Source organism: Oncorhynchus gorbuscha, linkage group LG12 (genome assembly GCF_021184085.1).
Source record: "Oncorhynchus gorbuscha isolate QuinsamMale2020 ecotype Even-year linkage group LG12, OgorEven_v1.0, whole genome shotgun sequence".
Classification (NCBI taxonomy): domain Eukaryota; kingdom Metazoa; phylum Chordata; class Actinopteri; order Salmoniformes; family Salmonidae; genus Oncorhynchus; species Oncorhynchus gorbuscha.
Window position 1 is genome coordinate 50,120,264 of NC_060184.1, and position 18,473 is coordinate 50,138,736.

Sequence of the window (18,473 nt, forward strand, 5' to 3'; positions counted from 1 at the left end):
AGCCAAGTTCATGTTTTAATTTGATTTGAACCACATTTATTTGACGATGCAAAAAATATATCAGATTTACCTCATCTACCTTCTGCTCTTTGTGAAGCTCTTTCATATCGATCATCAGGCTGCAATTGAAGACACAAAGATTGGATAAGAAATCAGTAGGGGGTCATTAAGTAAACACCCTGAATCACCACAACAGAAGCGAAATTGATTCTCTGATACAGCATGTTGGCACTCTGACCCAGTCAGGGCCAATAGGGGAATAGGTTGCCATTTGGGACACAGCCAGGACCCTGTTAGGTGCTATGCTATAGCAGCACTAGAGCTTAGACAAAACAAAATCAGCCTCCCATTGGGATGAGGCCCAAGAGAAAGGGCTTTAGTCCAACTCCTAATGTGACTGATCACAGATACTTAATACATCCAAGATACTTTAATTTGTCTCTTCTCTCTTCCAAGGGGTCACCCTTCATTTTGTGGTGAGAAGATGGATGCTAAGTTTGCGATAGCTCTGTTCCAAGGCATTACTTGCGGCTTGCTGACACTGAAGGCTCGGCATTAGCAAGCCGCAAGTAACGCTCTGGGCCAGAGCTAAGTTTGTGACATATTTTCAGGCTAGAATTATTAAACAGACTGCTCTGGCTATTATAAGGTCATTTGTTTGATATTGGGTACGATAACTCACAATGCAGAGAAATAAGCCTTTTTACCACGAGGTAATAAGAAAAAGGACAGGACATGAGCTTACCTCCCCAGGAAATCATCTTTGTCTGGGTCCTCATCAAACAACTCAATCTCCAGGTGTTGGCCTGAGTGCTCATATACCAGTGCCTGGAAAGGACTTATGTCAATGAATCTTCAATCTCAGATATAGTAGGTCACACTGAATATAGCCGAAGGCTTGTAAAACATGACACGGTGGGTAAAACTGCATGAGAGCCAAAAATATGAGGAAATATTGGACTGTTGGACATATGTATGGAAGTTGTATCTGGTTCTACATATACCCTATGTTGCTGTGCCCTGGGGTAGTTAGCACAGAGGGGCAGGTTTCATTGACGTTTCTGCCCCTGGGAAAGTCACTGTATGATATAACCATATGTGCCATTGGAAGAGTTCATTTTCAGTTGATTTCGTTTACCTCGTAAACTTCGTTCCATTTGGGGTGCAGGCTCTCTTTGATGGTCTTGCTCCGGAAGAGCTGGTTTCCAATATGGAGGACGCCGTAAGGGTCAGACTTCCCCTTGATCAGGCCACCCAGGAATTTATCCTTCCCTTCCAGGTCCTGAGCCTCCAGGAAGTGAATCCTCAGGACTCCCTGGTGACACACACAGCACAGGGACACTTTAAAATAGGACACAGTAAAACATTAGAGGGACATTGCACTTTCAAACCAAAGTTTGTCAGATGATTTCAAACTTCTAAAGTAATCGAATTGTCGTCTAAAACTCTAAAGTAGTCAAGATGAAACCACGTCCCACAAAACATCCGTTGTGTGGATCCAGCTATATGCCTCCACCCCAAATTAATGGAAAAGATACGCACTGAATAAAACCGGGAAAACCAGGAAATTAGACAATGCTTATCTTTTCCATTAATTTGGGTTGAAGGCATACAGCTGGATCTACACATCCAATGTCTTGAAACACGGTTTCATCTTGACATTAGTCTACCTTTTCGTATTTTGTTCAATAGTCCGTTGGTTTATATATTCCCCCAAAAATGTGCATGCCAAAATACTAAGATGTGTTTTTTCAGTTTAGTGATCCTTTAATTAGTGTGTGAAATATGATGATGTGTGATTAGATATAAAGACAGGTGAAAGGCTGCAGTACTTTTGGCATAGGGAAACGTAGCTGGGCAAGTTCTACATCCCCCACCAGTGGGATAGTGATGCGGTTGGGCGACACCAGGTAGCTGTAGATCATGTCCTGAATTAGACTGTCAGACAAGCCACTGAGGAAAAAATGAAACACAGCAAACCCCACAGTCAGTCAGTACAACCTTGGGATGACAATAGTCTCACCTAATCTCAGTCAAGCACAAAGGAACATGTCTTTTTCCATTTTATAAGATGGAAGGAACATTGGAAGGGGTTCAAGCACCTCAAAATATCAATGTAATCCACTAGGGAGTCAACACTTAGCAGTGACATTAAGGAGGTCTTACGGCCTGGGAATTACAATGCCTGGTTAAGAGAAGTCGATAGCCATAAGTGGTCTAGTATCTGCTGAGATTTTCTGTTAACCTTTGGGCTCTCCACTTCGGCCTAATTCTGTACACAGAAATAACTGCATGAGAGGGTTGAAGCAATCTGTAAAGATTAAACAACCGTATATATTTGAAAAGGCATAGAACCAATTTAAATACCTCCATATACAGTACATTCCTTCACTCTTTCTCTCTTATTTCTCTAAGAAATGTAGTCATCATTTTATCCTATCATTTCTTTTGCAGCTAAGGAGCAATACAAGGGACTTGATTCATCTTTAGTGTGGGATCAATCACGTGGAACACACACAGGTACACACACATGCACATGGGACGCTTTATCTGGACACGATTCGTCAGGACCTCCAACAGCCGAAGCTAAGTAGTAACATTAACATGATGCCTTCTAATTGCAGCCGCTGTGCTCGCCTTACGGCGAGGATAGCTGTACTGCAAGCCCAGCTTCAGACGCAATCGTTAGGCAAGGGTAATTTCAGTGTAGGAAAGGATGAAACAGCGTCTGTGCCACCAGTAAGTACAGATAGTAGTATAAATCCCCTGGCACAGTCCCCGCAGCCGGACAACTTTCTCACGGTTTCTGGTAGGAAATGCTGTAGGAACGCTCAACCGGTGTCGCTCATTCAGCAGACAGAAACTTTCAACCGGTTCTCCCCATTAAGCAGCGGGTCGGTGTCAGAGGCCGAGTCTTCTCTGGTCTCTACTCCTCCCGTTACAGGGTCTGAGACGCCGAAGCTTCCCACCATTAGCTCTGACAAATTGAAAACTCTAGTCATTGGCGACTCCATTACCCGCAGTATTAGACTTAAAGCGAATCATCCAGCGATCATACACTGTTTACCCGGGGCAGGGCTACCGACGTTAAGGCTAATCTGAAGATGGTGCTGGCTAAAGCTAAAACTGGCGAGTGTAGAGAGTATAGAGATATTGTTATCCACGTCGGCACCAACGATGTTAGGATGAAACAGTCAGAGATCACCAAGCGCAACATAGCTTCTGCGTGCATATCAGCTAGAAAGATGTGTCGGCATCGAGTAATTGTCTCTGGCCCCCTCCCAGTTAGGGGGAGTGATGAGCTCTACAGCAGAGTCTCACAACTCAATCGCTGGTTGAAAACTGTTTTCTGCCCCTCCCAAAAGATAGAATTTGTAGATAATTGGCCCTCTTTCTGGGACTCGCCCACAAACAGGACCAAGCCTGACCTGCTGAGGAGTGACGGACTCCATCCTAGCTGGAGGGGTGCTCTCATCTTATCTGCCAACATAGACAGGGCTCTAACTCCTCTAGCTCCACAATGAAATAGGGTGCAGGCCAGGCAGCAGGCTATTAGCCAGCCTGCCAGCATAGTGGAGTCTGCCACTAGCATAGTTAGTGTAGTCAGCTTAGCTATCACCATTGAGACCGTGTCTGTGCCTCGACCTGGGTTGGGCAAAACTAAACATGGCGGTGTTCGCCTTAGCAATCTCACTAGGATAAAGACCACCTCCATTCCTGTCATTACTGAAAGAGATCATGATACCTCACATCTCAAAATAGGGCTACTTAATGTTAGATCCCTTACTTCAAAGGCAATTATAGTCAATGAACTAATCACTGATCATAATCTTGATGTGATTGGCCTGACTGAAACATGGCTTAAGCCTGATGAATTTACTGTGTTAAATGAGGCCTCACCTCCTGGCTACACTAGTGACCATATCCCCCGTGCATCCCGCAAAGGCGGAGGTGTTGCTAACATTTACGATAGCAAATTTCAATTTACAAAAAAAAGAAAATGACGTTTTCGTCTTTTGAGCTTCTAGTCATGAAATCTATGCAGCCTACTCAATCACTTTTTATAGCTACTGTTTACAGGCCTCCTGGGCCATATACAGCGTTTCTCACTGAGTTCCCTGAATTCCTATCAGACCTTGTAGTCATTGCAGATAATATTCTAATCTTTGGTGACTTTAATATTCACATGGAAAAGTCCACAGACCCACTCCAAAAGGCTTTTGGAGCCATCATCGACTCAGTGGGTTTTGTCCAACATGTCTCTGGACCCACTCACTCTCACAGTCATACGCTGGACCTAGTTTTGTCCCATGGAATAAATGTTGTGGATCTTAATGTTTTTCCTCATAATCCTGGACTATCAGACCACCATTTTATTACGTTTGCAATTGCAACAAATAATCTGCTCAGACCCCAACCAAGGAACATCAAAAGTCGTGCTATAAATTCACAGACAACACAAAGATTCCTTGATGCCCTTCCAGACTCCCTCTGCCTACCCAAGGACGCCAGAGGACAAAAATCCGTTAACCACCTAACTGAGGATCTCAATTTAACCTTGCGCAATACCCTAGATGCAGTTGCACCCCTAAAAACTAAAAAAATGTCTCATAAGAAACTAGCTCCATGGTACACAGAAAATACCCGAGCTCTGAAGCAAGCTTCCAGAAAATTGGAACGGAAATGGCGCCACACCAAACTGGAAGTCTTCCGACTAGCTTGGAAGGATGGTACCGTGCAGTACCGAAGAGCCCTTACTGCTGCTCGATCGTCCTATTTTTCTAACTTAATTGAGGAAAATAAGAACAATCCGAAATTCCTTTTTGATACTGTGGCAAAGCTAACTAAAAAGCAGCATTCCCCAAGAGAGGATGACTTGCACTTTAGCAGTGATAAATTCATGAACTTCTTTGAGGAAAAGATTATGATTATTAGAAAGCAAATTACGGACTCCTCTTTAAACCTGCGTATTCCTCCAAACCTCAGTTGTCCTGAGTCTGCACAACTCTGCCAGGACCTAGGATCAAGAGAGACGCTCAAGTGTTTTAGTACTATATCTCTTGACACAATGATGAAAATAATCATGGCCTCTAAACCTTCAAGCTGTATACTGGACCCTATTCCAACTAAACTACTGAAAGAGCTGCTTCCTGTGCTTGGCCCTCCTATGTTGAACATAATAAACGGCTCTCTATCCACTGGATGTGTACCAAACTCACTAAAAGTGGCAGTAATAAAGCCTCTCTTGAAAAAGCCAAACCTTGACCCAGAAAATATAAAAAACTATCGGCCTATATCAAATCTTCCATTCCTCTCAAAGATTTTAGAGAAGGCTGTTGCGCAGCAACTCACTGCCTTCCTGAAGACAAACAATGTATACGAAATGCTTCAGTCTGGTTTTAGACCCCATCATAGCACTGAGACGGCACTTGTGAAGGTGGTAAATGACATTTTGATGGCATCGGACCGAGGCTCTGCATCTGTCCTCGTGCTCCTAGACCTTAGTGCTGCTTTTGATACCATCGATCACCACATTCTTTTGGAGAGATTGGAAACCCAAATTGGTCTACACGGACATGTTCTGGCCTGGTTTAGGTCTTATCTGTCGGAAAGATATCAGTTTGTCTCTGTGAATGGTTTGTCCTCTGACAAATCAACTGTACATTTCGGTGTTCCTCAAGGTTCTGTTTTAGGACCACTATTGTTTTCACTATATATTTTACCTCTTGGGGATGTTATTCGAAAACATAATGTAAACTTTCACTGCTATGCGGATGACACACAGCTGTACATTTCAATGAAACACGGTGAAGCACCAAAATTGCCCTCGCTAGAAGCATGTGTTTCAGACATAAGGAAGTGGATGGCTGCAAACTTTCTACTATTAAACTCGGACAAAACAGAGATGCTTGTTCTAGGTCCCAAGAAACAAAGAGATCTTCTGTTGAATCTGACAATTAATCTTAATGGTTGTACAGTCGTCTCAAATAAAACTGTGAAGGACCTCGGCGTTACTCTGGACCCTGATCTCTCTCTTGAAGAACATATCAAGACCATTTCGAGGACAGCTTTTTTCCATCTACGTAACATTGCAAAAATCAGAAACTTTCTGTCCAAAAATGATGCAGAAAAATTAATCCATGCTTTTGTCACTTCTAGGTTAGACTACTGCAATGCTCTATTTTCCGGCTACCCGGATAAAGCACTAAATAAACTTCAGTTAGTGCTAAATACGGCTGCTAGAATCCTGACTAGAACCAAAAAATTTGATCATATTACTCCAGTGCTAGCCTCTCTACACTGGCTTCCTGTCAAAGCAAGGGCTGATTTCAAGGTTTTACTGCTAACCTACAAAGCATTACATGGGCTTGCTCCTACCTACCTCTCTGATTTGGTCCTGCCGTACATACCTATACGTACGCTACGGTCACAAGACGCAGGCCTCCTAATTGTCCCTAGAATTTCTAAGCAAACAGCTGGAGGCAGGGCTTTCTCCTATAGAGCTCCATTTTTATGGAACGGTCTGCCTACCCATGTCAGAGACGCAAACTCGGTCTCAACCTTTAAGTCTTTACTGAAGACTCATCTCTTCAGTGGGTCATATGATTGAGTGTAGTCTGGCCCAGGAGTGGGAAGGTGAACGGAAAGGCTCTGGAGCAACGAACCGCCCTTGCTGTCTCTGCCTGGCCGGTTCCCCTTTTTCCACTGGGATTCTCTGCCTCTAACCCTGTTACGGGGCTGAGTCACTGGCTTGCTGGGGCTCTCTCGTGCCGTCCCTGGGGGGGGTGCGTCACCTGGGTGGGTTGATTCACTGTTGTGGTCGGCCTGTCTGGGTTTCCCCCCTTTGGGTTGTACCGTGTCGGAGATCTTTGTGGGCTATACTCGGCCTTGTCTCAGGATGGTAAGTTGGTGGTTGTAGATTTCCCTCTAGTGGTGTGGGGGCTGTGCTTTGGCAAAGTGGGTGGGGTTATATCCTTCCTGTTTGGCCCTGTCCGGGGTGTCCTCGGATGGGGCCACAGTGTCTCCTGACCCCTCCTGTCTCAGCCTCCAGTATTTATGCTGCAGTAGTTTATGTGTCGGGGGGCTAGGGTCAGTTTGTTTATCTGGAGTACTTCTCCTGTCCTATTCGGTGTCCTGTGTAAATCTAAGTGTGCGTTCTCTAATTCTCTCCTTCTCTCTTTTTTTCTCTCTCTCGGAGGACCTGAGCCCTAGAACCATGCCCCAGGACTACCTGACATGATGACTCCTTGCTGTCCCCAGTCCACCTGGCCATGCTGCTGCTCCAGTTTCAACTGGCCTGGGCCCTAGGACCATGTCCCAGGACTACCTGACATGAGGACTCCTTGCTGTCCCCAGTCCACCTGGCCATGCTCCTGCTCCAGTTTCAACTGTTCTGCCTTACTATTATTCAACCATGCTGGTCATTTATGAACATTTGAACATCTTGGCCACGTTCTGTTATAATCTCCACCCGGCACAGCCAGAAGAGGACTGGCCACCCCACATATGCTCTCTCTAATTCTCTCTTTCTTTCTCTCTCTCGGAGGACCTGAGCCCTAGGACCGTGCCCCAGGACTACCTGACATGATGGCTCCTTGCTGTCCCCAGTCCACCTGACTGTGCTGCTGCTCCAGTTTCAACTGTTCTGCCTTATTATTATTTGACCATGCTGGTCATTTATGAACATTTGAACATCTTGGTCATTTTCTGTTATAATCTCTACCCGGCACAGCCAGAAGAGGACTGGCCACCCCACATAGCCCGGTTCCTCTCTAGGTTTCTTCCTAGGTTTTGGCCTTTCTAGGGAGTTTTTCCTAGCCACCGTGCTTTTACACCTGCATTGTTTGCTGTTTGGGGTTTTAGGCTGGGTTTCTGTACAGCACTTTGAGATATCAGCTGATGTACGAAGGGCTATATAAATAAATTTGATTAATGATTAATGATGATTAATGAGCGGGGTGAACTGTTTTCAACTTGCAGCTGGCGTTGACCGTCGCATACATGCAGCTCGGTGGCAAGTAAAACAATGTATTTAATATTACAGTACACCTACCATACTATAAATACGGTATCAAAGAAAGTATGGTGTAACGGCACACAGTACAATACCGTAAAATGTACTGTATTATACTGTAAAAAAGTAAATACTACCGCAATGTGAATTAAGGGGAGAGGTTTGTATTTTACTGTAATTACAAAGAATTGGTGCAATCAAGTTGGCTGCTAGGTAAAGTGTTTACACATGAATTAATGGTATTTTATATGACTTGCACTTCTAGAGGTATAACAACATAGGAGTTAAATGGGTAGAGTGTTCTCACTCACGATTACAACAAATATAGCATTACAACAAATATAGCATCTTACAGGCATGTTAAATGAGACAGAAACAACAATACCATGCACCCACTATTGGTCAAATGTTTTTTTGGCGCTCTAAAGTTACGGTACGGTACTGTATTATGTGGGGTGGAATTACAGTACAGTTCAAAATATAGTAATTATTTTCCCACCCACAACATTTTCCCATAATGCAACATAACTTACAATATGCTGCAGTAAAGCATTTAGGAGTTTTTTACTGTTGATAATACCCCAAATTACCATATAATTTACAGTTCTCTGTTACAGTGTGTAACGTGTACGCTGGGAGTCAGGAAGCAAATACCGGGAGTGACTTCAATAATAAATAACAAAACAAGAAACACAAGTAGCGTACAGACATGAAACACTGAAACAGAAACAATAATGCCAGGGAACCAAAGAAAGTGACATAGGGAAGGTAATCAGGCAGGTGATGGAGTCCAGGTGAGTCTGATGAGGCGCTGGTGTGCGTAACGATGGTGACAGGTGTGCGTAATAATGAGCAGCCTGGTGACCTCGAGTTACATCCCCTAGCCTCCACAAACAGACCCACAGTGTCCTGACTGCACAGATCTATTACACCCCTACAGAGAACTAGCGGTGTAGGGGATGATTTCCGTCACTGAGCTGTGGATGTGTCAACACCCGTGTCTAAATAAATAGACTGTGGGGAGGAGGGTGGCTGTATCATGAAATCTTTATTAGGGCCTTTTTCCACCGCCACATTAGCATTTACATGAGTTAAAAGGGCAAAAGCCACTGTTAACTCACAACCATATAGAAACTAAAAAGTGAATGTGAATAACAGAGATCCAATTTGTAAGTCGCTCTGGATAAGAGCGTCTGCTAAATGACTTAAATGTAATGTAATGAGATGATGCCTGACGTCTGCAGAGAAAGCAAAGGCTACCTGCACTTCAAATGGCTTGGCTCCTTTACCAGCAGGGGGAAACATACATTATTCTAATGGATCCATTGGCTTATGGATGAGTTGTGCTTGTTTCCCCAGCCAACAGTTCTCTGTCTATGTGACTCTTATGTTTGCATGTTGTTGCTGTACGTGTCTTGCTGGTGAGTGGCTACAAATCCAATTTGCTCTTGTGGAATTCAATTCAATGCAAGTAGTAGCACCGCCACACAACAGCAAAATGTAAAGAAAACACAAGAAAAGTGTTTACTTCTTAGCCAATGTCTCTTTACAGTCACGTCTATTATATTCGACACTAAAGCATAACAGTTGCTCTCCAAAAAGCAGACCATCCAATTTGCTCTTTCCTTTAAATGAGCCCTAAGAAATCCCCAAGTCCCCTGCCCATTACCCCATCATTTCAGAGTTGAGAGATGTGCAGAATAGAGTATTTTAGCAACCTTAGAGAGTTGGTGGAGCAGCCCAATTTACACACTATAGATCTCTATAAAGTCAGAGTTGAGTTGCACAAATGAAAGCGACAGCTTGTTCAACCATAAAAACCTCCTTGCTTTCTGAGCCTTTTTAGTCTCACAGCTTGCAGGCAGGCATGTGTTGCGGTGAGCAGCTGTAGGGCGATGATCCCTCTAGTTTAGTGGCAATCTGCAGTTCAAACAATAACAAAGCCCAAATGTATCCAAATCATAGATACAATATGGATGCAAGGACTCACCATCCCCGATATCAAAATGATAGTTTATACAGTGTTTGTTTGCAACTACACTGTTAACAACTAATGGAGTAAAACAAGTGTATACTTTGGGTTGTGATGCGGTACGACTATTGAACTGAGCCCATAAGGCATTTATATGTAATATTCTTTAAGAAACAAAATGGGTATATATCATTAATATAACAATAAAAAAAATGGTTGTAGAAACCCCAAAACGTGTTGTACCTAAAAGTAGTGAAAGCCTTGCCTGACAAAAGAGGGTGTAGTGTGAAGTTGCCCCAAGATGCTGATCTTGGGTCAGTTTGACATTTTCCCCACTAGTGGTTAAGGTTAGGATTGGGGGAGGGGAACACGGGGGAAACTTCACCCCAGAGCACAAAACAGACCCAGATTACTTACTTGAGCCCAGGAATGTCTAGTATATTGGTGAGGCCTGTCCAGTTGATGTCCAAAAGCTAGATGAAAACAAAACACATGTAGATTTAGCGGTATGGAATCTGGAAGAACACGCTGTACAGAGAACGATTGAAAAGCCACACCTGCGCTTTTTAACTTAAATGATCTAAAAACAAGCACCATCTTATAGAAGGGAAAAAAGCACACAGGGAAACTAGCCAGAAGAGTGAGATTGAGTAAATGATCTACATTGATTCAAGCACTTAACTTTATTGTTGTGTGACTCCTGTGATGTAATTACTCACAAGTGCAGCAAAGTAAAACAGAAGCCAAAGGAGCTAATTTCCTTGCCTCTTGACAAATGAACCAATTTCCTTTGAAATCGGACAATTTTGCAGCCGGAAAATGACAAGATGGTGTGCCAACAAGCATATTTGTTTGCTGCAGTTTTACCCTATATTTAGCCTGATGGAACCAGCCTTAAATCTGTGTTCCAATTCTGTAGTAAATATACGCAATACAACTTTATTATTTACGAACAACAGAAATGTGTCTTCTGCTCCGTTCTCAACCCCTGAGCTACCATTTTGTGTTATCATGGCTTGATGTCTCAATATACAAAACAATACACAATGACGGTGAGAAATACAGTATATGTATACAATCAGGCTGGTTCTAACAGGCTACTAGAGTTAAATACTGTACCTAACTGTTGTACTTGTTTCAGCTTTCTCTTAAATATGTTACTGTTGAACTGGGGACACACATCTTTGTACAGTCTGTGTATGAGTCAGTGTTAGAACACTGACACCAAAGATACCGCCCCCAGATTGGACTAATACTTGACCCGCTGAAAGATTATTACAAAAACAATCCCCTGGAACCAAATCCGTATACAGGGGCTGTCTCCAATGACATCCTATTTCCTATGGACCCTGGTCAACAGTAGCACACAACGTAGAAAATATGGCGCCATTTGGGATGTACACTGGTTCTATTAAGGTCAGGGAGCCAGGGACTGTGTATTTTTTCCATGCAAAGTCTCTTACCAAAAGGTTTTGTGGTTATACAATGTTATGATAAAAGGGGACAATGCCTGTTTGAAATCACCCTGCATATTGGTAAACGTGAACATTTTATCTGAGTGACAGCACAGCTAAGCCAGAAAAAGTTACCGGCAAGGAGTCGGACAGGTAGTAACTTCTAAGCCGACGGGTATTTTTTTTTCTTTATGCTAGTCGGAGATTTGATGCGTCTCTTGGCTCAAGGAATCAATTTCAATGCGTTTTACAGCCCCCACCCCCCCTATCTCTCTCTCTGTGTGTTGCCTACATACACTGCAGCAGATCTAGAGTTGAGCAAGGACTGTCCAGAACACTGCAAGGCAACCAAAGTAGCCAATTCCATATGGTGCATTTCTACTGCATGGATTGGTGCCAATGTTTGGCCCAAATACTGTATGTTGCCTTTTGTGTCTAACTCTGGTGCATACAAAGAAGGCTGGAGTGACACCAGCTGCAGTGGAGAAGCCCTATAGGGGGTACTTTACCGTAGCAGTGAACTGGCAGAGCAGTGTGGCTTCTTCTCCAAGCATAACATGATCAACTAATGGAGGGTCCTTGGAGACCATGTACACAATGTGTACCAATTAAAACAGCTGCGCATTGCAGAACTTTGCAGCTGTGCATTTTAGCTGTGCATTGCGGAACCAGCCATCCTAAGGATGTTTCCCCTCCAGTTCTCTGCGTTTCACCTCGCTGGCAACACAGTACAGACAAGGGCATCGCCTAAAATGGTATCCTCCCATCCACAAGTTGTCTCAGAATGCTATTTTATTTGGCAGTCAAGATTGAAAAATTTAAGGAGGAGAATGAAGGGTTGTCCGCTTCACTGTGAAGCATTCTGGAGAATATTCTACATAGTCCTACCCCCTTAAATCAGAGAGAAGAGGGCCCCTTTTCATCCTTTACCTCAAAGGTTCTTCCATAAAATGTGCTTTTCCCCCATTATTAGGATGACAGAAAATTGAAATATAAGCAGGCCCGAGGCCACAGAAACAGGAGCTCCTGGTCCAGAGTCTCTGGTCTGCTCTCAAAGAAGATGAATTACACTCAGATACTGTGTAGTTAACACCCACTGCGTGGCTTGTGTCCCAACATGTAACAACACTGCGACTCACAGTCTTACCACTACACTCCTCCTGCTTCTTCTCTCTGCTGTCTGCAATGCGGCTGGCATAGGCAGTGCAAAGAAATCCACCAAAGTAGGACTAGCCTGATCTATGTCTATTTAAGGCTCCAGTGTCTCCACTCTGGACTCGTATCTGACTTAAATTGGCCAAATGTTTAGGCAGAACATAGGCCTGGAGGCTCAGCATTACAGGAAGGAAGACAGTGATAAAATAGCCATTGCTGTCTTCAACTGTCTTGCAAGCAGCTAATGATGCAAGTGACTTTAATTCCAAATGATAGAAAGAGGTAGTGTGTGTCAAGACTAGAACTTACAGGTTTCTTCAGAAAGAACAGGGACAAGGCTCCTATCAGGGGCATGTCACCTAGCAACGGCTCCATGACTACTCTCAACACTCCATGGAGCTGTGAAACACAAAAGAAGCATCAAGATAAAAACACGCTCGCAGAGATAAAACACACACACAACCACACATCATTAAGGGAGCTTTCAGTATCAGGGAACCAACACTACAGGCCCTTGACCCACCTAATGATCTGTATGTGAACATTCAAGAGTGGACGACTGGACACCACAGCAGGCACGTGTCTCCAGAGACACTCCAAAGTGGTATTTCACTCCAAAGATGCCCCCCCCCCCCACACACACACTACTACTGCATTACTATCAGACATAACATATCTGTCATCCTCAACTTCCTGAACAGATATAATTAGCCCTCTCTCTCTAGACAAGCAGGTCGTTTAAGTGCTGATACTGTATATGAGCAAAACAGGCCCCACTATTATTTTTGTTCAATGGACATGAGTTTAAAACAAAATGGTAATTATCCATATAAAGAACCCAGTGTCTATTGTCTCAATCGCAGTATTTGTTTAATAAAAATAATTTCAAAATAAGACAGGATTTAAACTCCCCTTCAAAAGACGCAAAGTATGCTGTTTCCCAACTCCACTATACGATGTACTGTGAGTATGAGAAATGTGAGCCAGTGCTTTATAATAGGGGTTTGTGATGTAAATATCTTCAAGGGACGATACTAATGGCTCTTTGGCTCTAAGGAGACAGATTGATTGCTTTCCCTACTAGCTATGTTTCATTGCTGCCTGCTACGCAATGGCCAAAGACATATAAACACTGGTTTTGTTCAAGGCCTACTCTCGATTTTCTCCTACACATATACACACACAACAATAGTTATTGTCAACAATAACTATGACAAAAAATATTAGTCAACAACCTACTTTTCCTGAGGAAAAACAAGATGAGATGCCATGACAAAAACGATAACACTGTTGTCAGCCATGATTTACCATATAGGCTACAGTACAAAGCCTTGGCTACAGGTTACCAATTTAGGCAAACAGCTCTTTTCTCCCAATCATAACCTTGGTCAAATACACATGGTTAGCAGATGTTAATGCAAGTGTAGTGAAATGCTTGTGCTTCTAGTTCTGACAGTGCAGTAATATCTAACAATTCCACAACAACTACCTAATACACATAAATCTAAGTGAAGGGATGGAATAAGAATATATACATATACATATAAGGATGAGCGATGACCGAGCGGCATAGGCAAGATGCAATAGATGGTATAAAATACAGTATATACATAAACTACCAGTCAAAGGTTTTAGAACACCAACTCATTCAGGGGGTTTTCTATATTTTTACTACTTTCTACATTGTAGAATAATAGTGAAGACATCAAAAATATGAAATAACACATATGGAATTATGTAGAAACCTAAAAATGGTTAAACAAATCAAAATATATTTCAAATAGCCACCCTTTGCCTTAATGACAGCTTTGCACACTCTTGGCATTCTCTCAACCAGCTTCATGAGATAGTCAACGGGAATGCATTTCAATTAATAGGTGTGCCTCCTTAAAAGTTCATTTGTGGAATTTCTTTCCTTCTTAATGCATTTGAGCCAATCAGTTGTGTTGTGAGGTAGGGGGGTATATAGAAGATAGCTCTATTTGGTAAAAGACCAAGTCCATAATATTGCAAGAACAGCTCAAATAAGCAAAGAAACATCAGTCCATCATTACTTTAAGACATGAAATTCAGTCGATACGGAAAGTTTCAAGAACTTAAACATCTTCAAGCTCTATGATGAAACTGGCTCTCATGAGCACTGCCACAGGGATGGAAGACCCAGAGCTACATCTGCTGCAGAGGACAAGTTCATTAGAGTTACAGCCTCAGAAATTGCAGCCCAAATAAAAGCTTCACAGATTTCAAGTAACAGACACATCTCAACTGTTCAGAGGACACTGTGTGAATCAGGCCTTTATCATTGAATTTCTGAAAACAAACCAGTACTATCAAACCAATACTAACAATACTCAAAACATTTCAAACTACTTTTGTAATACAACTTGAGGTATTTCTAAACATATATAATTGAGCAAATTGAAGACGGGATGATCTGTGTTAAATACAGGAGCAAAACAAACTGACGCTACTTTTCTGGTTACGAACCTCTATCAAAAAGGTACACATGAAGTGACGTTAGTTCTGAGCTTTGGTACTTCTTCATTACACTTTCTTTAACTGGTGACATCCAGTGGAAGCGGTAGGAACTGCAGGAAAGTCGAAAAGACAGTGACTTTTCGGGGTTTCGCCTGCTAAATAAGTTCTGTTATACTCACAGACATGATTCAAACAGTTTTAGAAACTTCAGAGTGTTTTCTATCCAATACTAATAATAATATGTATATATTAGGATCTGGGACAGAGTAGGAGGCAGTTCAGTTTGGGCACACTATTTATGTTATGCAGGTGAATGAGGACCCAAAAGCGACTTGGCGAAAACAGAGTCTTTAATCCAGTAAAGTAAAAATACAATCATAAAGCACAATTTCCACTCGTAATGACGAGAACAGACTGGAGACTCGATCTTGAACTGCAGGTTGCCTCGGGAAGGCACTTGAACGTAGCAGACTCAGACACCTGCTCACCACGCAGCATCTGAGGGAAACACGACACGACAGGGCGATACACAGACACAGCACGGTGAACAATAGACAAGGATCCGACAGGGCAGGAACGGAAAACAAGGGGAGAAATAGGGACTCTAATCAGGGGAAAAGATAGGGAACAGGTGTGGGAAGACTAAATGATTGATTAGGGGAATAGGAACAGCTGGGAGCAGGAACGGAACGATAGAGAGAAGAGAGAGAGGAAGGGAGAGAGAAAAAGGGGAACGAACCTAAAAAGACCAGCAGGGGGAAAACGAACAGAAGGAAAAGCAAAATGACAAGACAATCTAAGACAAAACATGACAGTACCCCCCCCACTCACCGAGCGCCTCCTGGCGCTCTCGAGGAGGAACACTGGCGGCAACGGAGGAAATCATAGATCAAACGGTCCAGCACGTCCCGAGAAAGAACCCAACTCCTCTCCTCAGGACCGTAACAAAAAAAACGATAAGGGAAACTAGGGTACTACTCTAAAAAAAAAATGAGACACGGGTAGAGAACTGAAAGCTTTAGAGCAAACAGGACCAAACAGGCCAGGAGAGTAACAACTAGGGACAGACTGAGACACAGCAAGGGCAGGAACAAGAACAGGAGAGATGCGATGGCAGGGAACAGACTGAGACCCAGCAAGACCAGGAGCAGAAGCAGAATTTTTTTTACCAGACTTCTTCTGCGCGCAGTCCGAACACGCAGCCACGAAACGGCGCGTGTCACGCTCCTGAGTAGGCCACCAAAACCGCTGGCGAATAGAAGCAAGCGTACCCCGAACGCCGGGATGGCCAGCTAACTTGGCAGAGTGAGCCCACTGAAGAACAGCCAGACGAGTAGAAACAGGAACGAAAAGAAGGTTACTAGGACAAGCGCGCGCGACGCAGTGTGCGTGAGTGCTTGCTTAACCTGTCTCTCAATTCCCCAGACAGTCAACCCGACAACACGCCCAACAGGAAGGATCCCTCGGGATCGGTAGAAGCCACAGAAGAACTAAAGAGACGGGATAAGGCATGAGGCTTGGTGTTCTTAGTACCCGGGCAATAAGAAATAACGAACTCGAAACGAGCGAAAAACAACGCCCAACGAGCATGACGCGCATTCAGTCGTTTGGCAGAACGGATGTACTCAAGGTTCTTTTGGTCAGTCCAAACGACAAAAGGAACGGTCGCCCCCTCCAACCACTGTCGCCATTTGCCTAGGGCTAAACGGATGGCGAGCAGTTTGCGGTTAGCCACATCATAGTTACGTTCCGACGGTGACAGGCGATGAGAAAAATACGCACAAGGGTGGACCCCATCGTCAGTATCGGAGCGCTGGGACAGAATGGCTCCCACGCCCACCCCCGACGCGTCAACCTCAACAATAAACTGTTTAGTGACGTCAGGTGCAACAAGGATAGGAGCGGATGCAAAACGCTTCTTGAAGAGATCAGAACAACAATCATACGACCGGTGAGGAGGAAGGGAGTTGGTTCTGGACCGACTGAAGACCGTGCGCAGACCATGATATTCCTCCGGCACTCCTGTCAAATCGCCAGGTTCCTCCTGAGAAGTGAGGACAGAAGAAATGGGAGGGATGGCAGACATTAAACACTTCACATGACAAGAAACGTTCCAGGATAGGATAGAATTACTAGACCAATTAATAGAAGGATTATGACATACTAGCCAGGGATGACCCAAAACAACAGGTGTAAAAGGTGAACGAAAAATCAAAAAAGAAATAGTCTCACTGTGGTTACCAGATACTGTGAGGGTTAAAGGTAGTGTTTCATATAATATACTGGGGAGAGGACTACCATCCAAGGCAAACATGACCGTGGGCTCCCCCTAACTGTCTGAGAGGAATGTCATGTTCCCGAGCCCAGGCTTCGTCCATAAAACAGCCCTCCGCCCCAGAGTCTATTAATGCACTGCAGGAAGCTGCCGATCCGGTCCAGCGTAGATGGACCGGTAAGGTAGTACAGGTACTTGACGGAGAGGACCGTCTAGTAGCGCTTATCAGTCGCCCTCCGCTTACTGATGAGCTCTGGCCTTTAACTGGACATGAAATGACAAAATGACCAGCGGAACCGCAATAGAGACAGAGGCGGTTGGTGATTCTCCGTTCCCTCTCCTTAGTCGAGATGCGAATACCCCCCAGCTGCATGGGCTCAACACCTGAGTCAGTGGGGAAAGCTGGTAGTGTCGGGGAGAGGGGGGGACACAGTTAACGCGAGCTCTCTTCTATGAGCTCGGTGACGAAGATCTACCCGTCGTTCAATGCGAATAGCGAGTTCAATCAAAGAATCCACGCTGGATGGAACCTCCCGAGAGAGAATCTCATCCTTAACCTTAGCGTGGAGTCCCTCCAGAAAACGAGCGAGCAACGCCTGCTCGTTCCAGTTACTGGAGGCAGCAAGAGTGCGAAACTCTATAGAGTAATCCGTTATGGATCGATTACCTTGACATAGGGAAGACAGGGACCAGGAAGCTTCTTTCCCAAAAACTGAGCGATCAAAAACCCTTATCATCTCCTCTTTAAAGTTCAGATAATTGTTAGTACACTCAGCGCTTGCCTCCCAGATAGCTGTGCCCCACTGCCGAGCCCGACCAGTAAGGAGTGATATGACGTAGGCAATCCGAGCTCTCTCTTGAGTATGTGTTGGGTTGGAGAGAGAACACTATATCACACTGGGTGAGAAAGGAGCGGCACTCAGTGGGCTGTCCAGAATAACATGGTGGGTTATTAACCCTAGGTTCCGGAGGCTCGGAAGACCCGGAAGTAGCTGGTGGCACGAGACGAAGACTCTGATACTGTCCTGAGAGGTCGGAGACCTGAGCGGCCAGGGTCTCAACGGCATGCCGAGCAGCAGACAATTCCTGCTCGTGTCTGCCGAGCATCGCTCCCTGGAACTCGAG

At 44.1% G+C, this 18,473-nt stretch overlaps 1 protein-coding gene across 2 annotated transcripts in view; it reads right to left on the bottom strand.

Annotated features, from left to right (window-relative positions):
• The window catches only part of LOC123991108 (extended synaptotagmin-2-like), a 47,150-nt gene that overhangs the window by 8,591 nt on the left and 20,086 nt on the right, over positions 1–18,473 (bottom strand). For both annotated transcript variants that reach the window (XM_046292320.1, XM_046292319.1), the window contains exons 6-11: positions 12,905–12,994; positions 10,404–10,459; positions 1,833–1,953; positions 1,139–1,315; positions 746–828; positions 71–119 (exon numbers count right to left, since the gene is read on the bottom strand). In XM_046292320.1, the coding sequence (XP_046148276.1) occupies positions 71–119; positions 746–828; positions 1,139–1,315; positions 1,833–1,953; positions 10,404–10,459; positions 12,905–12,994 (576 nt within the window). The remainder of the gene's footprint in view (positions 1–70; positions 120–745; positions 829–1,138; positions 1,316–1,832; positions 1,954–10,403; positions 10,460–12,904; positions 12,995–18,473) is intronic.